Source organism: Hippichthys cyanospilos, chromosome 4, assembly GCF_059441005.1.
Source record: "Hippichthys cyanospilos isolate Australia breed blue-spotted pipefish chromosome 4, RoL_Hcya_1.0, whole genome shotgun sequence".
Lineage (NCBI taxonomy): Eukaryota > Metazoa > Chordata > Actinopteri > Syngnathiformes > Syngnathidae > Hippichthys > Hippichthys cyanospilos.
This window is the reverse complement of record NC_142372.1, coordinates 19,985,823-20,004,814: the sequence shown is the minus strand read 5'-3', so window position 1 is coordinate 20,004,814 and position 18,992 is coordinate 19,985,823. Positions and strand designations below refer to the sequence as shown.

The 18,992-nt window shown below is 37.6% G+C and overlaps 1 protein-coding gene across 2 annotated transcripts in view; it reads right to left on the bottom strand.

Annotated features, from left to right (window-relative positions):
- The window catches only part of csnk1g1 (casein kinase 1, gamma 1), a 28,087-nt gene that overhangs the window by 3,637 nt on the left and 5,458 nt on the right, over window positions 1–18,992 (bottom strand). Inside the window, exons 2-13 of one of the 2 annotated variants that reach the window (XM_088412236.1) lie at window positions 16,041–16,428; window positions 14,944–14,984; window positions 13,532–13,601; window positions 9,994–10,145; window positions 9,602–9,836; window positions 9,427–9,512; window positions 8,935–9,019; window positions 8,603–8,751; window positions 8,421–8,528; window positions 7,340–7,450; window positions 5,215–5,321; window positions 1,024–1,047 (exon numbers count right to left, since the gene is read on the bottom strand). In XM_088412236.1, the coding sequence (XP_088268362.1) occupies window positions 1,024–1,047; window positions 5,215–5,321; window positions 7,340–7,450; window positions 8,421–8,528; window positions 8,603–8,751; window positions 8,935–9,019; window positions 9,427–9,512; window positions 9,602–9,836; window positions 9,994–10,145; window positions 13,532–13,601; window positions 14,944–14,984; window positions 16,041–16,227 (1,355 nt within the window). In that variant the 5' untranslated portion in view covers window positions 16,228–16,428. The remainder of the gene's footprint in view (window positions 1–1,023; window positions 1,048–5,214; window positions 5,322–7,339; window positions 7,451–8,420; window positions 8,529–8,602; window positions 8,752–8,934; window positions 9,020–9,426; window positions 9,513–9,601; window positions 9,837–9,993; window positions 10,146–13,531; window positions 13,602–14,943; window positions 14,985–16,040; window positions 16,429–18,992) is intronic. The other variant, XM_088412237.1, reaches the window with a different exon arrangement.

Sequence of the window (18,992 nt, the reverse complement as noted above, 5' to 3'; positions counted from 1 at the left end):
TATCAGGTGACAGCATCCATGAAAACGGTTGGATCGTGCTACTTAATTCATATTCCACAAACTCAATATTAAGGCTGGACAACATGGCCATAGAAATAAAATCTCAATTTTTCAATCACTTTGGCCGATTTTAAGTAACTTAATCTAAGCAATACTGTAAGCCAAAAAGAAACTTGTTCAAAGGTTGAGCTATTAAAAAAAAAAAAATCCATTACAAAGTGTTTAAACAAAAAGTACTGGTTTTAAATTGTAAACTTAACATTTATAGCTTGTGTATAAAAAAAAAAGTATCTTGCTTAAATTCACAATCAAGCAGTTGGCAACTATTGTAAACACATGCTGTAAACCGTCCATTAAGATTTCTGTCTCTTGCGCAAAACTTAAATTTCTTGACTTAGCAAGTTTTCACTGGCAATTCGATTAAATGACAATTTCATCTAATGTGATGAAATCATCAATCAAATTAATTTATTTGATTGATTGCTCATCCCAAAACAGTATTTATTAAATGTTTAATTGCATAGAACATATTATAATCAAAATTGTTGATTTGACTTTCCCTTTTAACTTTGTCCATACTGTGTGATGTAAATCATAGCATTTTCTTTGGTTATTTTGTCTCAAATTCTCTCAGAAACCAAATGTGAACAGGTGTGGGGGGAAAAAAAAGCTGGCAAAATTTGTCTGAAAAGAATGTGAAGGGGGGCACACAGAGAGCCAAGACACGATGAGCCAGTGGTTCAATAAATACACACAAAGACAAAGGAAGCTGTTGATTAAGGCATGGCCTGGTCCTCCTACAGCATTAAACTCGGGAACAAAAATTTAAACTCCTTTTATCTGGAGCCAAACCTTCCAAACAGGACCATATCTATCTGATGCTCTTAAATTTGTCCCTCCTTGCCTTGATATGTTCGAATGATATCATTTAAGATTAAAAACCCAACGAGTGGGTTGCGCCAGCCTAGGCTAATCCACTCCTTGTCCCATGAGTCTGAGGTGGACGAGCAGAGAGGGACTCACCACAAGTTGAGCATTTTCACGCAGCTACAGAAGAGAGAACACAAAAAGTGTAAAGACAAAAGAAAGATAGATTAATACAGCAAGAACAAGATGATGAGGAAAGAGTGCGTGCGACACACAAACACGCACACATGCACTTATGGACACATTAACAGACAAGCATGGGGGGGGGGGGGGGGGGTGTGTGTGTGTGTGTGTGACTAGACAAGGAACGAGATAATAATAGTATAATAATTCAGTGGGCCTGTGTGGTTACGAGATTAATCCGTTCCACGGCCGGGGTCGTAACGTGAATTTGCCGTATGGGGCGCAATACAAACCTATGTTAAATAGCACTTCACCCACTTTCCCGCATCACGGCAAAAACAAGTCATGACCCTAGGGGTTGGCTGTATTTGTGTTGTTTCGTCTCCATCTTCAGGCGTTTTTAGTTAATTGCTCTTATTTTCTGGTCACATCAAACTGCCAACGCTGCATCACGTCACTCAGATACTGGTCTCCCATTGGTCTGTGTCACGATTCCCTAAGATACTGGTCTGCGATTGGTCGGCATCACGTTCAAAATGGCGGCATGCTATGGACTGGATCTCGTCTTGAGTGTTTATAATAACTATTTATTGTCTATTTTACTGCTTAATTCAAACGTGAATGGGTTAGCCATGGGTCCCAAGCTGGCCAGCTTTGTTAAAGAGAGACATAAGAAGATGATTTATATGGAAACGAAGCTGGAGATAATCAAGAAATTTGAAGAAAGCTAAGCTAGGGTAGGCTAACCTCATAATGGAATATGGCCAAAACAAACTCATCACGTAAAAGGTAAATAAATCCTTTCTATATTTTTCATTTATGATGTTATTTAATTGTATACATGCATATTATATATATGTAGCAATTACTATACTATTTTGATACAATTTTTTAATATGTATATAAAATTTTGATATTTTTACATGGGGTTTTACATGCATTAGCGAATTAACATAGGTTTGGATTGCCCGCCGTATGGCGAATTCGTGTTACGATCCCAAACGCAGAACAATTTAATCTCGTAAACCGGGGGCCCGCTGTACAAAGAACTAGACCGGTTGCTAGCACTGGATAGGTTGCAAAGTTTCAGTAATTTATTGTATTATATTGACCACTCGCAGGTGTTATGTGATCCTGTACTTAAATGGTGGAGAGAGAGAAAGAGAGACATTGCAATCCACAGATCGGTCGATATAAGATGCAAAACAAATAAAAAAAGAAACAGCAAACACCTTCACCCACACACACCCAGCTTCTTGTCAGTTAAAATTTACTGGCAAGTAAAACTATGTCTTGCTGCAATGATGTCACTGATTATGTAGGTGGCGCCGCTATCGCCATGTCATTTACACATCTCATGTTGGAAAGACGAGCTAGGTCTAACACACAGTAAATAGAAAAGTGGCTGTGTTTGCACTGCTTCCGCATCAGTTCCGTTCCCACTATCGAGTCTTCAATAAATCATGAAAGCAGAGAACATTTCCTGAAAATGCTTTTGGACCACTCTTGTGTTGACATAATCTTCTTTTTATTGTCCTTTCTAACCTTACAAAGCACTTCCACTCCCCCAATTTGGTACATTTTGGTGGAATGCCAAGGATCCGAACGGGTCTATATTGACCATGACGTGTGACTCACAGCATCACATACGGAAAGTACTGGCCCTCCAATACTGTGTGGGATTTCTGGATGTAAGTTAACAGTAAAACCCAGTCAAAAAGAAAAGGAAAAATGTTCTTCAATGTATCGGTACGGACATTGTATCGAGGACTGTTCAACTGCGTTACGTGTATATCTATTTGACAATGTGAGCCACGACTGTAGAAAAATACTGTCTTGGCAACATTTCGTAATGATTCATTTAATTAACTGGCAGCAGCATGAGTTCTATTGGCTTCGACTTGCTCGCAGAGCCATCAAAGTAGCTACCATCAACGATGCCAATCATCATATCAAACGAGTGTGTGAACGGACATCACTGGAGGATGGCTCATCATTAGACGGAAATAGAAACAAGTGCAAATTAATGGTGTTTTTATGAACAGAATCATCTTTGATGGAACCTTTGATGTCCTGTCAGAAAGGGCTGTAACATCAGTTACTAAAATGGAGGTCATCAAGTTTGTTTTTCTTCGACTGATATTAATTTGATTGTACTATTTTGTGCAATATTTGTACACATAGAGCAGTACTTATGTAGATTTTTTAAGTTTTTAGTTTCGAGGATTTAAGTTAACTATTTTGTGTAGGGAAGGGGATAAAAAAAAAAAAAAAAAACTTTTTTGTTAAGAAACGGTTCCCAAAGTTTCATTTCAGGTCAGGTCAGGTCAGAGGGGATCACAACATGCGTAGTGACACTGTAGTAAGCACGGCATAGCTGTTGTAGGACAAACCTCCAAAGGTTTGGTCACACTTTGCAAAAGGTGGCAACCTACAAAGTATTTATACATGCACACACAGAGCATGTTTTTGCCTTTATGCTGTCAGTTTTTTTTCTTTTCTTAATCTCTTCAGCACGGCAAGATTACAATGTCTTGGAAAAGGAAAACAATCACGCCAACCACTGCAGCTAACACAAACATTTAGTTAAGCTATCTCAGCTGCAGCTGAAAAAAAAAATGCCTGTATGAAAAGTCACTGTATGTTTATATTTGCAAGCTCGACTGCTAATTTTCTTGCCATCTGCCCAATTAATAAAACTTAGTTTTACAAATTTTGTCTCATTCTTGTGGACTCGTTCTTGTGAGGCATCTTGACTTGTGGAATGTTGTGTCTTGTCGCTATTAACTAGGTTTCTAGAGGAAGGGTAGTTAATTTTTCTTAAAAGATTAAGAGAATTGATAATCAAATTGTTAGAGTCAAGAATGGAATCTCAAAACGGGAAAATCTTATTGAGATCTCATCTTCTAATTCCCATGACCGATTTTATGCAATTGTTACAGGAAGATGTGTCTCGTACTTTATTATTTTTTTTTTAGATTTAACTCTTCTGTGCAAGTGTTACAGGATGATGTGTACTCACTACTTTACCGCCACCAAAACGGGTCTCGAAGGTTTTTTTTTTTTCCCCCCAAGAGAAGTTTTGTGAATTATTTGCCTAATTTGAGTAGTAATTTTATAATTTTGTGGAGCATTTTTTTTGTAGGTTAATCCAAGGGACCTGAGGCAATGTCTTTAATCAAACAATGTTAAAATTACACTATTAACAAACATTATTATTGATGTTATTAATGTTTATTGCATTAATGGGTCTTTTTCTCTCAGTTTGAAATGTCCTACCACATTTGAATGCACCATAAGTCTCATCCTGAAGTTCACAGTTTGCAGAAACTTGTGCCGTAGCAAACTATGAAAGCGTATGTAGTGTGATGGCAATAATTTGGGAAAAAGGAGTCAGAAGGACGAGTCAAGCTTATTGGAACATAACCACCTTTCAGGGGAAAAACTTCAAAACAAAAAGCCCACTGAGGTACTTGCACTGACATCCATGCAGCTTTTGGCTAGATTACAGCTTTGCTCTCAATTTTCTCAGTCAGCTTTATGATGTGGATGACGTTTTGTGAAGTAGAATGAATTTTAGTTCACTTCTATTACGTGTTAATTGCTTAAATTTTTTCATTTCCCAACGTGTTCGAGAACAGGGGTTCCCAAAAATCGACTGACACTGTAAAGTATCAAACCTTGTTATTCACAACTTAACTGAGACAGGGTTCTACTTATATGTATATGTATGTTGACGTCAAAAATAAGCAAGGGTTGTTGATTTGAAATCTTCGTCATTGCCTCTTAGTCAGCTGTGACACATACAAGCAGAACAGTTTTCCCACATAAGGAAGTGAGCCATGCCCAGTAGCCCATTCGGGCATGAAGCGCAAAACATTAGGGGGAGTGGTGGACGATTTAAATGAAAACCTTACTGTTCACATGTTTGGTGGGCTATGTCTGAAAAGTAGAATCTGATGGCCAAACATGAATAATCCAAGAGGAGCAACCCACATAGTTAAACGAGATACAAGCGGAAGGACCAAGTTGAAGGGTGTCACAATTCCACAGCACGGCAAAAGGCAGCGATTGGCAAGCGAAGCAAAACGAGGCAGAAAGGAAGAGCAGGAAAGAGAGGAGGCAGCAGTAAGACTTAAAGAGGTGCGGCTCCATGACACATACTTGGCCTCGTCCACCACTTCCACCTCTGCCTGGGCGGTGATGGGCGCATTGGAATGAGCTGCCAGTGGATCGTCAGCATTCAGCTCGCCGTTGGTTGAGCTTACCACCTGTGGCACAGACAAACGCATCCTCATATCGGATCTGTCGGCTAGGCCTTGCAGCCACACAACTACAAGTTAACATGTTTGCTGGCATCGGTGTAAACACAGCAGGGATTTCAGCGGGTGAAGAAAATATAACGTTGTGACCGCACCACTTTAACTGTATGGATGTGTGTCAGTCTCGTAATGGCAAAGAGCAAGCCGCACATCAATAACTCAGAAAGCAGACTACGTTAATGGGCAGTATTATGTGGAGTGCCTGGGGTGACGTAACTGAAAGTTGCATCGTTTCAGATGTTATTTGCTATCATGATTTAGAAACACATCAGTATGATGTGCCTCCCTATGTGGATGAATAATTTTTACACGATGACAGCATTTTACTTTTTTTTTTTTTTTTTTACAAAGGTATCCTTTTAATTACAAACACACCTGCATACTGGTTTGAATTGTATATTATTGTGAATTTACCTAATCACAAGGGATGTCAAAGTTAAAATGTTAATGAACTTGATTCATGGGGAAAAAAAATGTTGCATTACTCATGTATTAATTCATATTAATCATGGTAATCAAGAGTAAATATAGAAATATGTAATAAAAAACGTAACTGCTCATCAGGCAAAAAATCTTTTCAAAATGCCTTTTTAATTGAGTGCTTAATAAAATTCAAAGGTGAGATGATTCAGATTAAAAAAAAAAAAATTATAAGGGATGGGTTGAGTACTAATATGGTATAAGGCCGATACCCGGCCTTATTTCAAGGTATTAGTACTAGCCGTGGCAATCGATACCAGTATTGGTCTGAAAGTACTGTTGATATTGGTACATGGTATCAGTGACTATTCAAGAGTTGAGCATCTGTACTTTTATCTGTCTGGAAAAAAAGTGTGATCCATAAAAACAATTGTTTCGCAGTGGGAGCTCTTCTAATCACACATTCTGTTATCTGTATAATAGCATATTACAGTACATTTTGTATTAATGAAAACATGTATTAGTATTTATTATTAGTACTTTAAATGACCAAAGCGTGCGAAAAATTAAATTCAAACAGTACTCATTTGTGACATTGTGAAACATTACATCTTAATAGAGCTTAGTTCTTAGCATCTATCATCCAATAAACCTAGTCAGTTTTTGCTTTTTGAATGTTTAGTTGTCTTTATTTTGTATTTTTACTTTTAAAAATTGACTTGAATCTGTGAGATGCACTCATTATTCTTTCCTTGTTAATCATTAAAATATGGTTAAACATTGTTATCAAATTAGCGTTTCACTGGTTTTGGCAGCGCTTTGAAGTCTGCATAATCAGAGGTCATCAAGCATCCTGGAATAGATTGTAATCAGCACTTAAGGTCTCCAACTGTATTGGGAGGAGGCTGCTCTCCTTAAAACCATTTCAGAGCTTCAAAAAGTAAATGTGGTAATTCAACATGCAAGAAGTGATTTCATGAGGCACACAAAGATGCCGTAACAGGTTAGATCTAAGCTCAAAGTCTGCTGCTACATGGCATCATCACCATCTGTGGGGTGGGGCATGATGACATGCATATGGTGGTGGTGGGGGTAGGGGGTGAAAACATTTTAAAAAGACATCCACAAACCAGAGGTAGAGAAATGTGAGCGAACAACAACCATAGTTCTGTCTCATACACCTCATCTCTTGAATTGCATCAGACAAAATTTAGAATTACAAACAAAGTAGAGACCAGACAGATTTTCAGCTGGAACGGAAACATGAGCAATTTTCCTAAAATAAGTTGGTATCACCTATGACACCAACTACATATTCCTCAGCAAAAAGCATTTATCCCAGTTTGTCTGAAAATAAGAATTTTACAATGATCAGAATGCTAAATGTACACAGAAACTGTGTGACGACATAAGAAAGTATTGGATGCTCACAATCTTATGTACAGGCCACCAAAGCACTTGACAGTGCCACTGAGGTGCTACAAGACAGGACTAAAGCCTCAGATCAGGACGGTGAAGACGAGCTGATCAGGTGAAGGGGTGTATACCTGCACTGAGCCCCCGTGCCTGTCCGCTGCTAGGTGGGAGGTCAGGTAAGAGGAGTTTGCTTGGCGAGTGGGCTGTACCTCCCATGCTCCTCGTCGATCAGAGGCTGCTGTCTGCTCAGGAGTCGAGGAAGTCAAGTGACGGGAGGAGAAGTGGGTTTGGGAGAGCAACGAGAGAGGGAGGAGTGATGGAATAGTTGAATTAGGAAAGATGGGTAATTGAGTGTGCAAGGCCAGGTTCATGCAAAGCACAATGACAATTGGAGGAACAAATAACTCAACAAAACAGTAGCCAAAACAAACCAAGAAAGGCTTATAGCCAGATAAAAAAACACAAACGTGCCCAAGACCAAAAGAAGTGTCTAAATAGGTCTTGTATGTACCACAAAAAAGTAAAGAGTTTACTAAACTGTCGGTGTTTCAGACCTAAACAAACCTGTTTAGTTTACTTAATTGGTATCTTGTAAACAAAAATACACACAATGGCAAGAGTGCTCAACGCTATTACTGGTTTCAATCCATTTCAAGCAATCTAATGTTATCTAAAGTATGCCTTTAAATTAAACGAAAGACACATCATATATAAAATGCGTAAAAACAAACACATATAAACTGCTTTGAAGTTAACTACTTAAGACATACTATAAAAAGCTCGTATCTTTCTATGTTCGTAGAACCAAAAATGAAGACAAGAACATTTCATAATGGGAAAAAGACAATTCTTCAATAGTCTTTTTCTTCAAAAAACTAAAAAAGTGTACCACACATACAATTGAGACAGTAACGCTTTGCTTTAGCACCCAAAGCACACATTTCATTTACCTTTAACCTTTTAAAATAAAAGATAAGCATAAGTGGCTACAGAAAAGGGATGGATGGACCCCCTGTATTGAGCGCTTGTCATATTGTGTATATTGTATCAGTAGGTAGCTTTGTCAATTTATAAGCTTTGAATGCCATCAATCTTAACTCTACAGAGTTCTAGTCAAACCTTCCATTACAGCATTGTATTTTTTGAATGGAGATTCCTGTAGCCATGTGTACACATTGAATCCACATATCCCATATACAAATGCTTTCATACCTGGTTTCTTATTGGCGGGTGTGCTGAGGTCCGGTCTCTGTGGGCGTGGCTTTCTCTTGTGACCGCAGATGTACCAGAGTCTATATGGACAGATCCTACCGGCGTGGGCTAGAAAGAACGCACAACTCATGAACATGTGGTAGTCTTTATATTTCTTCTTGCATGTTTGACATGTTACTTACTATCTGCCTGCCGACCCAGTCATATGTATAGTCGAAGGTGTATCCTTTGCGTTCAAACAATTCTGTGAATAACGTCCTTAAATATTCATAGTCGGGCTTTTCAAAAAAGTCTAGCCGCCGTACATATCGTAGGTAGGTGGCCATCTCCTCTGATGAAAACAATAACACAGGGTACGAATTCAAGATAGGTGACACAACTTACAGCAATGCTTATAACGACCTATAAATTACATAAGGTTTTGTACATAATTCCAAAACTGACAATTTTGCGGAATATTTGAAAGATTACAGCTGCGTCTATCAGCATTAAACTGGTAAATATAGTATGATACCTGGAAAGTTCTCACACAGGACCTCGATGGGAGTGTTTCGTTTAGTGTCTCCAATCTTTTGGTATCGCTCTTTCAGTGTGTCAGCCTGTAGGACAGCCAACACAAGTACAGCAGAGGTTAGATGAGATTGAGGTCAGGGCACATTTCATTTCATATCATTCCCCTCTAAGCATTCAAGCAGTTATGAACCTAACTGTGTTCATGCACCAGGGCCTTCCACGAGTGATTAATGCAAGAAGAAGCATAGAATTGCTCGAAATGTTAAGGTACAGTACATTGAAATATCAGGTTCCAGAGGAACTGGTGTACCCCAATTCCTAATTATTTCATTGGTGGAATTTGGGCCAATTTAGGGTGTTGATATGGTTTTTAAAACAGTGACTCATACCTGTGGTGCAACAAAATCTCTTAATAGTCTGCTTTCTGCACTGTGGATAAACACATTTAAACCCATTCTAATTAATACAAAACTAAACTCATTTTATACATTACCTTGAGCCCTTGCCAAGGCAAACTCCCACGAAGGAAATACATGAACATGTGACCTAAGGCTTCCAGGTCATCTCGCCGGCTTTGCTCTACATCAAAACATTTAATACCTTAGACTGATGAACACTTTTCAAGAGCCAAACCAACGGACAAAATCCCAAGCGTTATAAAAACCCACCTTTTCCTAAATGTGTGTTGATGGACATGTAGCGAGCAGTGCCAGTCAAGCTCTTATGCTCTCGGTATGGAATGTGTTTTTTGGTCTCAGGGTCGATGTATTCTTTGGCCAAGCCGAAGTCAATAATATGGATAATGTGCTCCTTTTTATTCCCTTGCCGTCCAATGAGAAAATTTTCAGGTTTTACATCTCTGTAGATGAGGTTTTTAGAATGCACATACTCCATTCGAGATATCTGTAGAGGAAGTAAATGTAACAATAAAAACAATACAGAGTTCAATACAGAGAACCATCAGGTTTAGTTGGCAGAATACATACTGTAAACTCAATTAATTTAATTCATTTTAATTTATTAAAAGACTAATGATTTCAAGAAATTGTGAACAACTCACCAACTGGATTGCAATCATTAGGACAGTCTTTAATGAAAAGGTCCTGTCACAGAGATCAAATAGGTCTTCCAGACTTGGGCCCAAGAGCTCCAGAACCATGGCATTGTATTTCCCACAGGGTCCAAAGTAAAACACTTGGGGCACACCTTCAGCTAAAACGTAATAACATACGCTCAGTCCAAATGGCATGATAATGTGTATGTTCAATTGCACCATGGGTTTTGTTTGGGGGGGGGCAATTCCAGGATTCCAGAACTACACTAGTCTACTTAACTTATTTAACTGTTTGGTGTGATAAAATTGTGTGTTTGACACTTGCCGCAACTTAGTTGAAGATAAAATTGCCCTTTAGAACAAACATCTTCGGTAATTTACCTTTTCAAAGTCAGTAGTAGTCACTGTGGCCCACAGCAATAAACCGCACAAATTGACTTGTACAGAATTAATGGCAGCCTATTATATGAAGATGGCAGCATATGGACAAGTAGGAGTCATGCCACGTTCAATCGTGTGTTTCTGGACACCATTATCCAGTGTTGTGGGTTGCTAATTGTACTACAGGCACCTCATGCCTGTGGGAGGCTTCAAACGTGTCTGTTTGGAGATGGTATAAATAAGTGGATGACTAGTTATTCAACAGAAAACATTGGACTTTCTAAAGAATGAAAGTAAAATAAAGTAGACTCATCATTATGAACAGAGAGCTCACAACTTCTATTTTAAAAGATGGTCTATAATGATAAATGGTGATAAACGAAAAACAATGTCGTTATGGCTATTAGGGCTGGGCAGATCAACCCAAGTATCAATAGTATCAATTCTAAAGTTGATATTGGTATTGTATTAATACCAACGAGTTGGCATTGATCCTTTAAATCGATGTATTTATTTATTATAGTTTCTAAAGGGTCCCACACTCAATCGCTTTTAAGTGCATGCACATGGGACACACTTGCCTCCATTTGTATTTTCAGTATCGTTTTATTTATTTCTTGTACTATTTTGGAGCACAGTATATTGCTTTTTACGTATTCTTATAATTACAGATTTACATTTACCAGAGTCTAGTCCTGCTTTGATTCTAATCTCCATGTCTGCCTCTTCATCTTTCCTTATTTGTTCTGTTGTTAATTCATGCGAACTGTAAAATTTCAATAATATTATCATATTGTAAGAATGCAACAAAAAAAGAATTACGTATGTTATTGATAGGACAAAGGATTTAAAAAACAACAACAATATTTTATGACCTAAAAGTACTTGATGCCTGTATAGAGACGATGCTAGCACAAGTATTTACTTGGTGTCGATATATATCAAAATCTCAAGGATCGCAGCGCTCTAATGTCTATTTTGAAAAAGAAAAAATTCAAAGTTCTCGTGCGAGTATTTTCTTACACCATTAGAGTCAGAGTCAAACTCATTTTCATTTTGGGTATTATCAGAGCGCCATTAGGATTGTGTAGCAAAATGGGTTGAACAAAGCAAAAGGGACAAACTTTTTTCAAGGTGCCTCAATAACATGACAGGCTCAATAGTGTAGCAATTACACATGATTTTTTAAAAAAAAATGAATAAATGAATACAAACAAATAAATACATTAAAAAAATAGCTGAGTCAATCAAATTATTCTTCAAGATCTTTTCCAAGTATCATATTGACTTTGGTCAATATGAAATGTGTGAGTCCAGTAGTGTTACAAAGAGTGCTTGTCGTGAAAAAGCTCCTGCTATAATGTTACATGCTTGCTAATACCCTTTTCACAGTGCACCTGACCTTGAACAATACTCTCAGCCATTGCCTCAAATTCAGCAGTTTTTGTGGAGGCAATTTTTATTTGTAGATTCTACAGCAAAATAGTCAGCACATTTTGATTTAAAAAACAAAACAAAACAGGAACAACGCCTGACTGATAATTATCCTCATTAGTATCCAATGCCAGTTGGTCACAGATAGAAAACAACACCTGACGAGACATGAGTCAATGCACATCAATTCTGAACGATCCACAGGCACTATGACAACAGCATTGGCCGTGTGGAATGAGGATCTGCAATGATGTCACATTATCCCATCTGGAGGAGACGAGTCAGATTAGAACTAAGAAAGACAGACCCACTCTCTAAATATTTAATGAATTTCCACACAGTTGCCCTTTTCCATCCCTCTTCTTTGCAAAAGAACTGCGAGATGGTACGAGTTCCAAAATGTAAAGACCCTGTATCACAAATTCCCTTATTTCCTGCTTCAACACATATTTGTACAGAAATAAAAAAAAAAAAAGGGGAATAACACTTGTTTTTATTATTGGAAAAAAAAATCAAATATAAAATAAACTTGATCAAATTGTACACAAGTAAATGCAACAGCATTTCAAAAGTGGTCACACTGTGTCGACCAGTACATAGGGTCTGTGAAATGGGTGTACTTCCAAAGAAAAATTTTATTTAAAAAACCAATTTACAGCAACACTTTAAATGGTCATCTCAAGCATTCCCTTTAACAGCAGAGCTATCTTACAAATTTCTTGAAAAATGTCATAGAAACCGAGATGCGTCAACAGATCGACAAACGTTTCACTGAGAGAGAGAGAGAGAGAGAGAAAAAAAAAAGTCTATTTGTCTTCATGTATATTATCTTGCCTGTCACATTGCCAGTTTGCCACTGATGTGTGCATTTGAGTACCGGTACTTAAAGCATGGACCGAGGGCAGGGGAGCTCTAAAGCAATGTAATAAATTCAAATATATTTGTATTTTTCCTTTCTAGCCTTTAAAACATGGCACCAGTAATCAGTCTGACTTAAGTCAAATCAGATGAGATGTCCTGAGCCATTAAAGTGTGTTTGTGGGCTTTTAGGCCATGATGAATACAAATCTGAGTTGAAACACTGTGCTATCAGATTTTGTTTTAATTACTAAAACAAATGTATTTAAATGAATGTAGTTCAATCTACCTAACTATATATCTAGCTACCGAATTTCAATGGGTGTCAATTATACAAATTGTCACCATTTGCAAAAAAAGACAGGTAATCAGAGTTACATTACTTTAATAGTGTGGTATTTTTATTGCATTACTAACCGTCCTTTTTTTTTTTTTTTTTTTTTAAACGGATCACAATTAACAATCTGAACATTTTATGTCATCCTCCCAACAGTGAAATAGTGGCGAGTTACTTCCAATTCACTACATACTGACAAACAAAATCCTCCAATATGGCTCTGACAATTTTTACTCATAATAACCAGGAGATTCTTTATTTCAATCAATATAAGGATTTAGTGCTGTATTTGATTAATTCCACAACTTTCTTCTATTTTCGTATTGCTCCCAAGGTGATTCTTTCAGCACACAAGGCTATACAGTATAGATACACACATTCCTGAAGAAAAAAGTATGTTGGTGAACCTGTTTAATGTCACATGCCAACACTGAGTTGTGGGTAATCACCTGTTATGTAAATGATACAATCTGCTCGACAAATGACAACAAATAAACCAGTGACACCAAAACACCAGTCAAGTATGTCACCTACCTGTAGTTCCCAGCGTTTTGTAGAACCGGTACTCCAAATGCAACTGTGGTGCCCTTGACTTTACTGGTTCCTGTACAAAGGCAAAAGGTAAAGTCACTCTAGGTCTGTTAAAATAGACAGATTTATAGATAAACTCAGCAAAAGCAAGGAAATACATGTACTACAACTATTTGGAAATAAGCATTGAGCCAGTTCACACTCTGCAAACCATTTAGTATTAAAGCACTTTTGGACAGAGTGCTTCATGAATCTTGCTCAAGCATGTCTGTTGCTCATGCACAAGAACACTGTGAAAGTGTATTGTAGTGTCATCAATCAAATAGTTTGGCACATCAATGATAAATTATAACCAACACCTTGCATGCATCTTAAAAGTAATATTTTAGCCACACTTCATAAAAAGTATTGCACATGAATAAGAACAAAACAGAATACTTTCATTTTGTGAGAAAAGTATTTTTAATTGTAATCATATAAAATGTTCTAAAGAGAGAGAGAGAGAGAGAGAGAGAGAGAGAGAATGAGAGAGGGTGGTGAAAGTGAACTATAGTACAATATTTGATGTACTACTGTATTTGTATTTTAAACATAAACACTGTAAATGCGGGCTCGAAGAATCATGGTAGGGAGTTCGGGGACTATGCGCTCGGTACAATCGGCTCAGTGAGTGTAGCCTTACGAAATTACATGTGTCTACTGTCTAATGTGACAGAGAGGGAAGTACAAAAGCAAACTATCAACACTGTCGTTGACTTCAAAGATAATTTGCCAAATGCTGACAGCCTAAAAACTCAGACACTACAACAACTATTAATACGGAAACATTTTTTTCTTCACTGAAATACAAATGTATTTGGGGACAATTCAAGGTTATTGATTTAATCTGAAAATTGAGCAATAGGGCTCCAAATTGTGTATACCTAAAACGGATTTCACTGCCCATTGTTGTTTTGAAAAGACACACTGCCATGTACAGGTATGTAGCTCCAACTATTTCGCTAAATGAGTTAAACACTACTATTTCTTCAGCCAGCATAAAATAACAAACATGAGTCACTTTGCCATCATAGTAGTTTAACTAGTACCATAACACTTCATTAGTTTATTTACTGCATATGATAATAGTGATGAGCAAACATGCAGTCTGGTAAAGTGTGTCTACATTAACCAATCGCTTTGTCTGATGAACCATGTTTCCTGTCTTACAACAATGGCACATTCTGTAATCAAGTGTATAAGGTAGAGCATAAACTTTATGCTCTTTATGTCGACCAGTACATTTTCTACTCATGAACTGTTCCAGGATTATGACTTGTTACAGTACATGTCACTACTGGTGGTGAGGCATTTACGATACCAAAGGTTTATACCAAAGGTTAGGTTTCAAGAGAAAAGGGAAAATGACAACTTACCAATTTAATAGCTACATACTCATTGGTGTAGAGATTTTTACCTGTGGAGCAAAAATTATATTATTTTAAGAGAACAATGACAACTAGGAGTCAATCATGTTTTCACCATGCTCATGTGTGTTTATGCTTGCAAGGAAAAAAAAAGAAGAGAATTGATACAAGTTCCCTCATGTAAGCCAGTTTTATGTTCTTCTGCTTTGTTGTGGTTTGACCAAGAAAGAACAAATCTGTCAAATTTGTCAATAGTAGTGCTGTCAAGATAGTAAAAAAAAGAGATTAGGTAAAAAAAACAAAAAAAACAAACAAAAAAAAAAGATCTAATTAATCTAAATTATATATAATATTAAAAACCTTTGGAGAAAAAAAAACTGAACCAGAGTTTATTTTCATTTAGATACGTTGTGTTAATGTGACGGATCAAAAAACTGATACAAAACAAAAAAATTGGCATAATTTCATTTCAGGAGGAATGGCCGTTTTCTTTTGTGAAACATCAAATAATTAGAAATTAACATTAAAATAAAGCATCGGCAATCCTGTCCATCACAGATTTTGGCAAACACAGGTGTTTTGTCGATAGGCAAAGAGCTTTGGTATGGCTTGCTAGATTAGCATTTTTGTTCCTACCATTAGCTGTGGCTGCAGTCGCACCTGGGTGCGTAGTATTTATGTGGTAGGCTAAATTGCTCCTCCAGTGGTAAGCAAACTACTTTTTTTTCTACCTTCATCAGGTTATGTCAAACACAATGACAACCAATCGGTGTCTACTATAGGGTGTGATTGACCTTTCTTTTCCAATCCCCAACAACTTAAGCACAAGAAGCCCGATGTATGAAAACAGATCTAATCATCCTTCAGAAAGCATAAAGTTAGAAATTAAAGTGTCTAAAACGTGATTTAAATAATAACTGTCTGTAATTAAATCTGTCGCAATCGTTCTGTTAATCTGACACCCCGAATGAGTATAGTACGTCTTCATGCATGTACTATACATATCATCATCAGAAAAGAATAACTGGGTCTTTATCCTGTGTTTCTATAAAGACTCAACTAAAGATGATGATGTAGACTGCCACGACCCCTTTCCCTTTACTTACCTAGCTTCAATTCACCAAAGTTTCCACAGCCAATCTTCTTCCCAACACGGAAATTTGGGCCGACCATGAGAACTCCAGAGGAGCTTGAGGAGCCCGACGGCCGGGACGAGTGTCCACTGCGACTTCCCTGGGACACTTTAGTACTCCTGGCCGGCCGCTCGCCATATTTGTCCCTCTGTGGATCCATGGTGTGTTCAGCACAGTTCAATGGGGGCCTGGAGTGATGTGTACAAAGGCCCCCTGGGCTGGGCCCACCACAGCCACAGCCCTGGTCACTGGCACTGCCCAGATGGTGCACACACACTCATGAGACAAAACCTGGTTTGGACACTCTTTTGTCCTCACTCTGGGCTCAACATTGGTTATAGGAGGGGAAGAAGCTCAAAACCTTGAGATGAAAGAAGAAGGACAAAAGATTAAAATGGTGATGACAAATAAAAAGACGGCACTGACATACAGTAGAATGACCAGATTTCTCACTTGACCTTTCAATGGAAAACTATTACTGAGAACAGAGTGATTTCAAGTTTCAAAATTACCCAGAAACCCCAAAAAGTAAATAAGTAAGTAAATACCAAATAATAATGCTTGCTAGATTATAGAAAGGAACAAACAAGTGATTTGTTTGCTCACGACACACTTCAAATGGCATCAACATTTAATAGAGACCGGCATGGGTGGCTACCAAGTTTCCAGCATTTACCATTCCCAATGCAGAGTTACTACTCCATATAGGAAAATGATGAAAATGGCGGTGCCTACTAGCCTAATTAGCTGCATGCATGACTTGTTATGTCTGGTATTTGAAATGTTTTTGATGCGTTTTTGTCCGCTGGTACAGTTCCTGCTAACAGCAGCAGTCGGTTTGGTCCATAAGGTTGGCATATCACCATTAAACAAAGACAACCATTTGCTGCTCTCATTTACTGAGCAGCATTTCTCAAATGTGTGTACAAGTATCATTGTGGTACGTGAAGGCACTTCAGGGGGTACGTGACATTTTAACAGGGTTTCTGTTGATCTGATTTAGTGATGTGGTTGAATGCCATGACATGAGCATTTTCTTCTCAAATTAAAAGCAAATTAATGGAAACAAAAAGCATCATAATGCTATATTGTGTAGGTGCCTCCTTAAATCAGACATGGACGCCATAGTTGTCTGTTTTAAGTCAGTGGCTTTTCTCACGCAAAAACATTTTGCTATGCATTGGGGATACTTGGCTGAAAATATATTTTACAACGAGTTCATCATTGCAAAAAGTTTGAGAATAATGATGAATAACAATCATTCTTGGAAGTACCATGGAGAACTAAATCATTTATGTATGATAAGGGATGGTAAATGGTGGGAATAATGTGTGAAACCACAATTTCAATTACAATTTCTTGAGAAACATATGGTGTCATTTCATTTATTTTGATTTTTGGAACATATTTGTAGCATTTAGTTTAGTTGTGTTTCTTTCTTTCCTTTGGAGGTCCTAAAACCCTGAGCACTTCATATTAAATTAAGCGTGAAGAGAGTATTGTTGTCAATTTTATGCACTAGAATAATCACTGTTTACAAGAGCACAATGCCTGATAAAGACAGGGTAGTTTACCATCATGGTGTTGTTGAGTGCAAGAATCTCAGCCAACAGTGACTATCAAGATTATCTTCCGCCCACAACCTTGGCCAAACGGGCCATGTTTGTGGAGAATATTATGTAAACAATTACATAAAAGCTGTCCACTCCCAGGGACACTGATGAAGGCTAGTGCGTTCACATCAAATGCACAGATATAACACAAACATCACATATTAATTTATGCCAATGAGCATCAAATAAAGACTAAGCAATCATTAGCTGCAGTGTCATCTACAGGTCATCTACATGCAGTGTTTGTTTGCAACAATTGTTAGTGTCAATCTGACAGATTACCACAAGTATTAATTGTTCAAGGCCAAAAAAAACCAACATGTCAATCTGACTAAAAGGCTGATGACAATGTTGTAATTCCTGTGCATAGAGAGGCGGCAACAGAGAAGTACTGTACTGTATATGTGTGTGTGGGCTTCCGGATGACTCATACTCAGCATTGCCTGCACAGTTCTCAGCATCAAAGACAGCTCAGTTGCTCTCAAGGGCAACCATGCACTATTGCTATTACATAAAACCAGGAACCGAATGGCATGGCTATAAAATAGGTTTACAGTAAAGACCATTGGCATACTAGAACCATTCCTGTTGTGTAAACAATCATTAGTAAACTACCTTAATCCTAAAAGAGGATTGCAACTGCACTAACAACAATAAACCTTAAAGCGCACACAGCCAGTCAGACTACAATAGTGTTATACTGTATGTTGGAGACTTCAAATAGCTGAAAATATCTACGTAATATTACATGCTATGTTTCTTTCAAAAAAACATTTCCAAGCAAAATATACACTGCATGTTTAATACAGACTTCCAAATATAGTACGTGTTGTATATACTGTACATAAACCGAATATACACAGTACAGGCTAAACACACATCCACTCATTAGGCAGCAGCAAAAAAGGAAAACTTTATGATACGAAAAAAAAAATCATTTGTTTCTGCCGCAGTTGTCATATCTTGGGCTTCATTCTCCTCACTCTCATAGTGTTCAAGTAATCTGTAGTAAATTCGCAATAATATCCACTCATCCTCAATGAGCAGCCATATTAATATTATATTGGGGTGGGGGTTCCGGTCACAATTAATCCTGAAAAGTGAGGGATCACTGTAGTTGTGTTGTACTACTACTAGTGTAATATTAATACAAAACACACACACGCACACAATTGTTTAAAGTATTAAAATTTTAGTTCAGTCAAGAATATTCACTTTGCATTCTAGTAGTAGTAGTATTTGCTTAGGTGTAGCTTTCCTCGTTTACCTATTGGCTTCAGTGAACAATAAACCCCCTAAGACTAGCACAAAA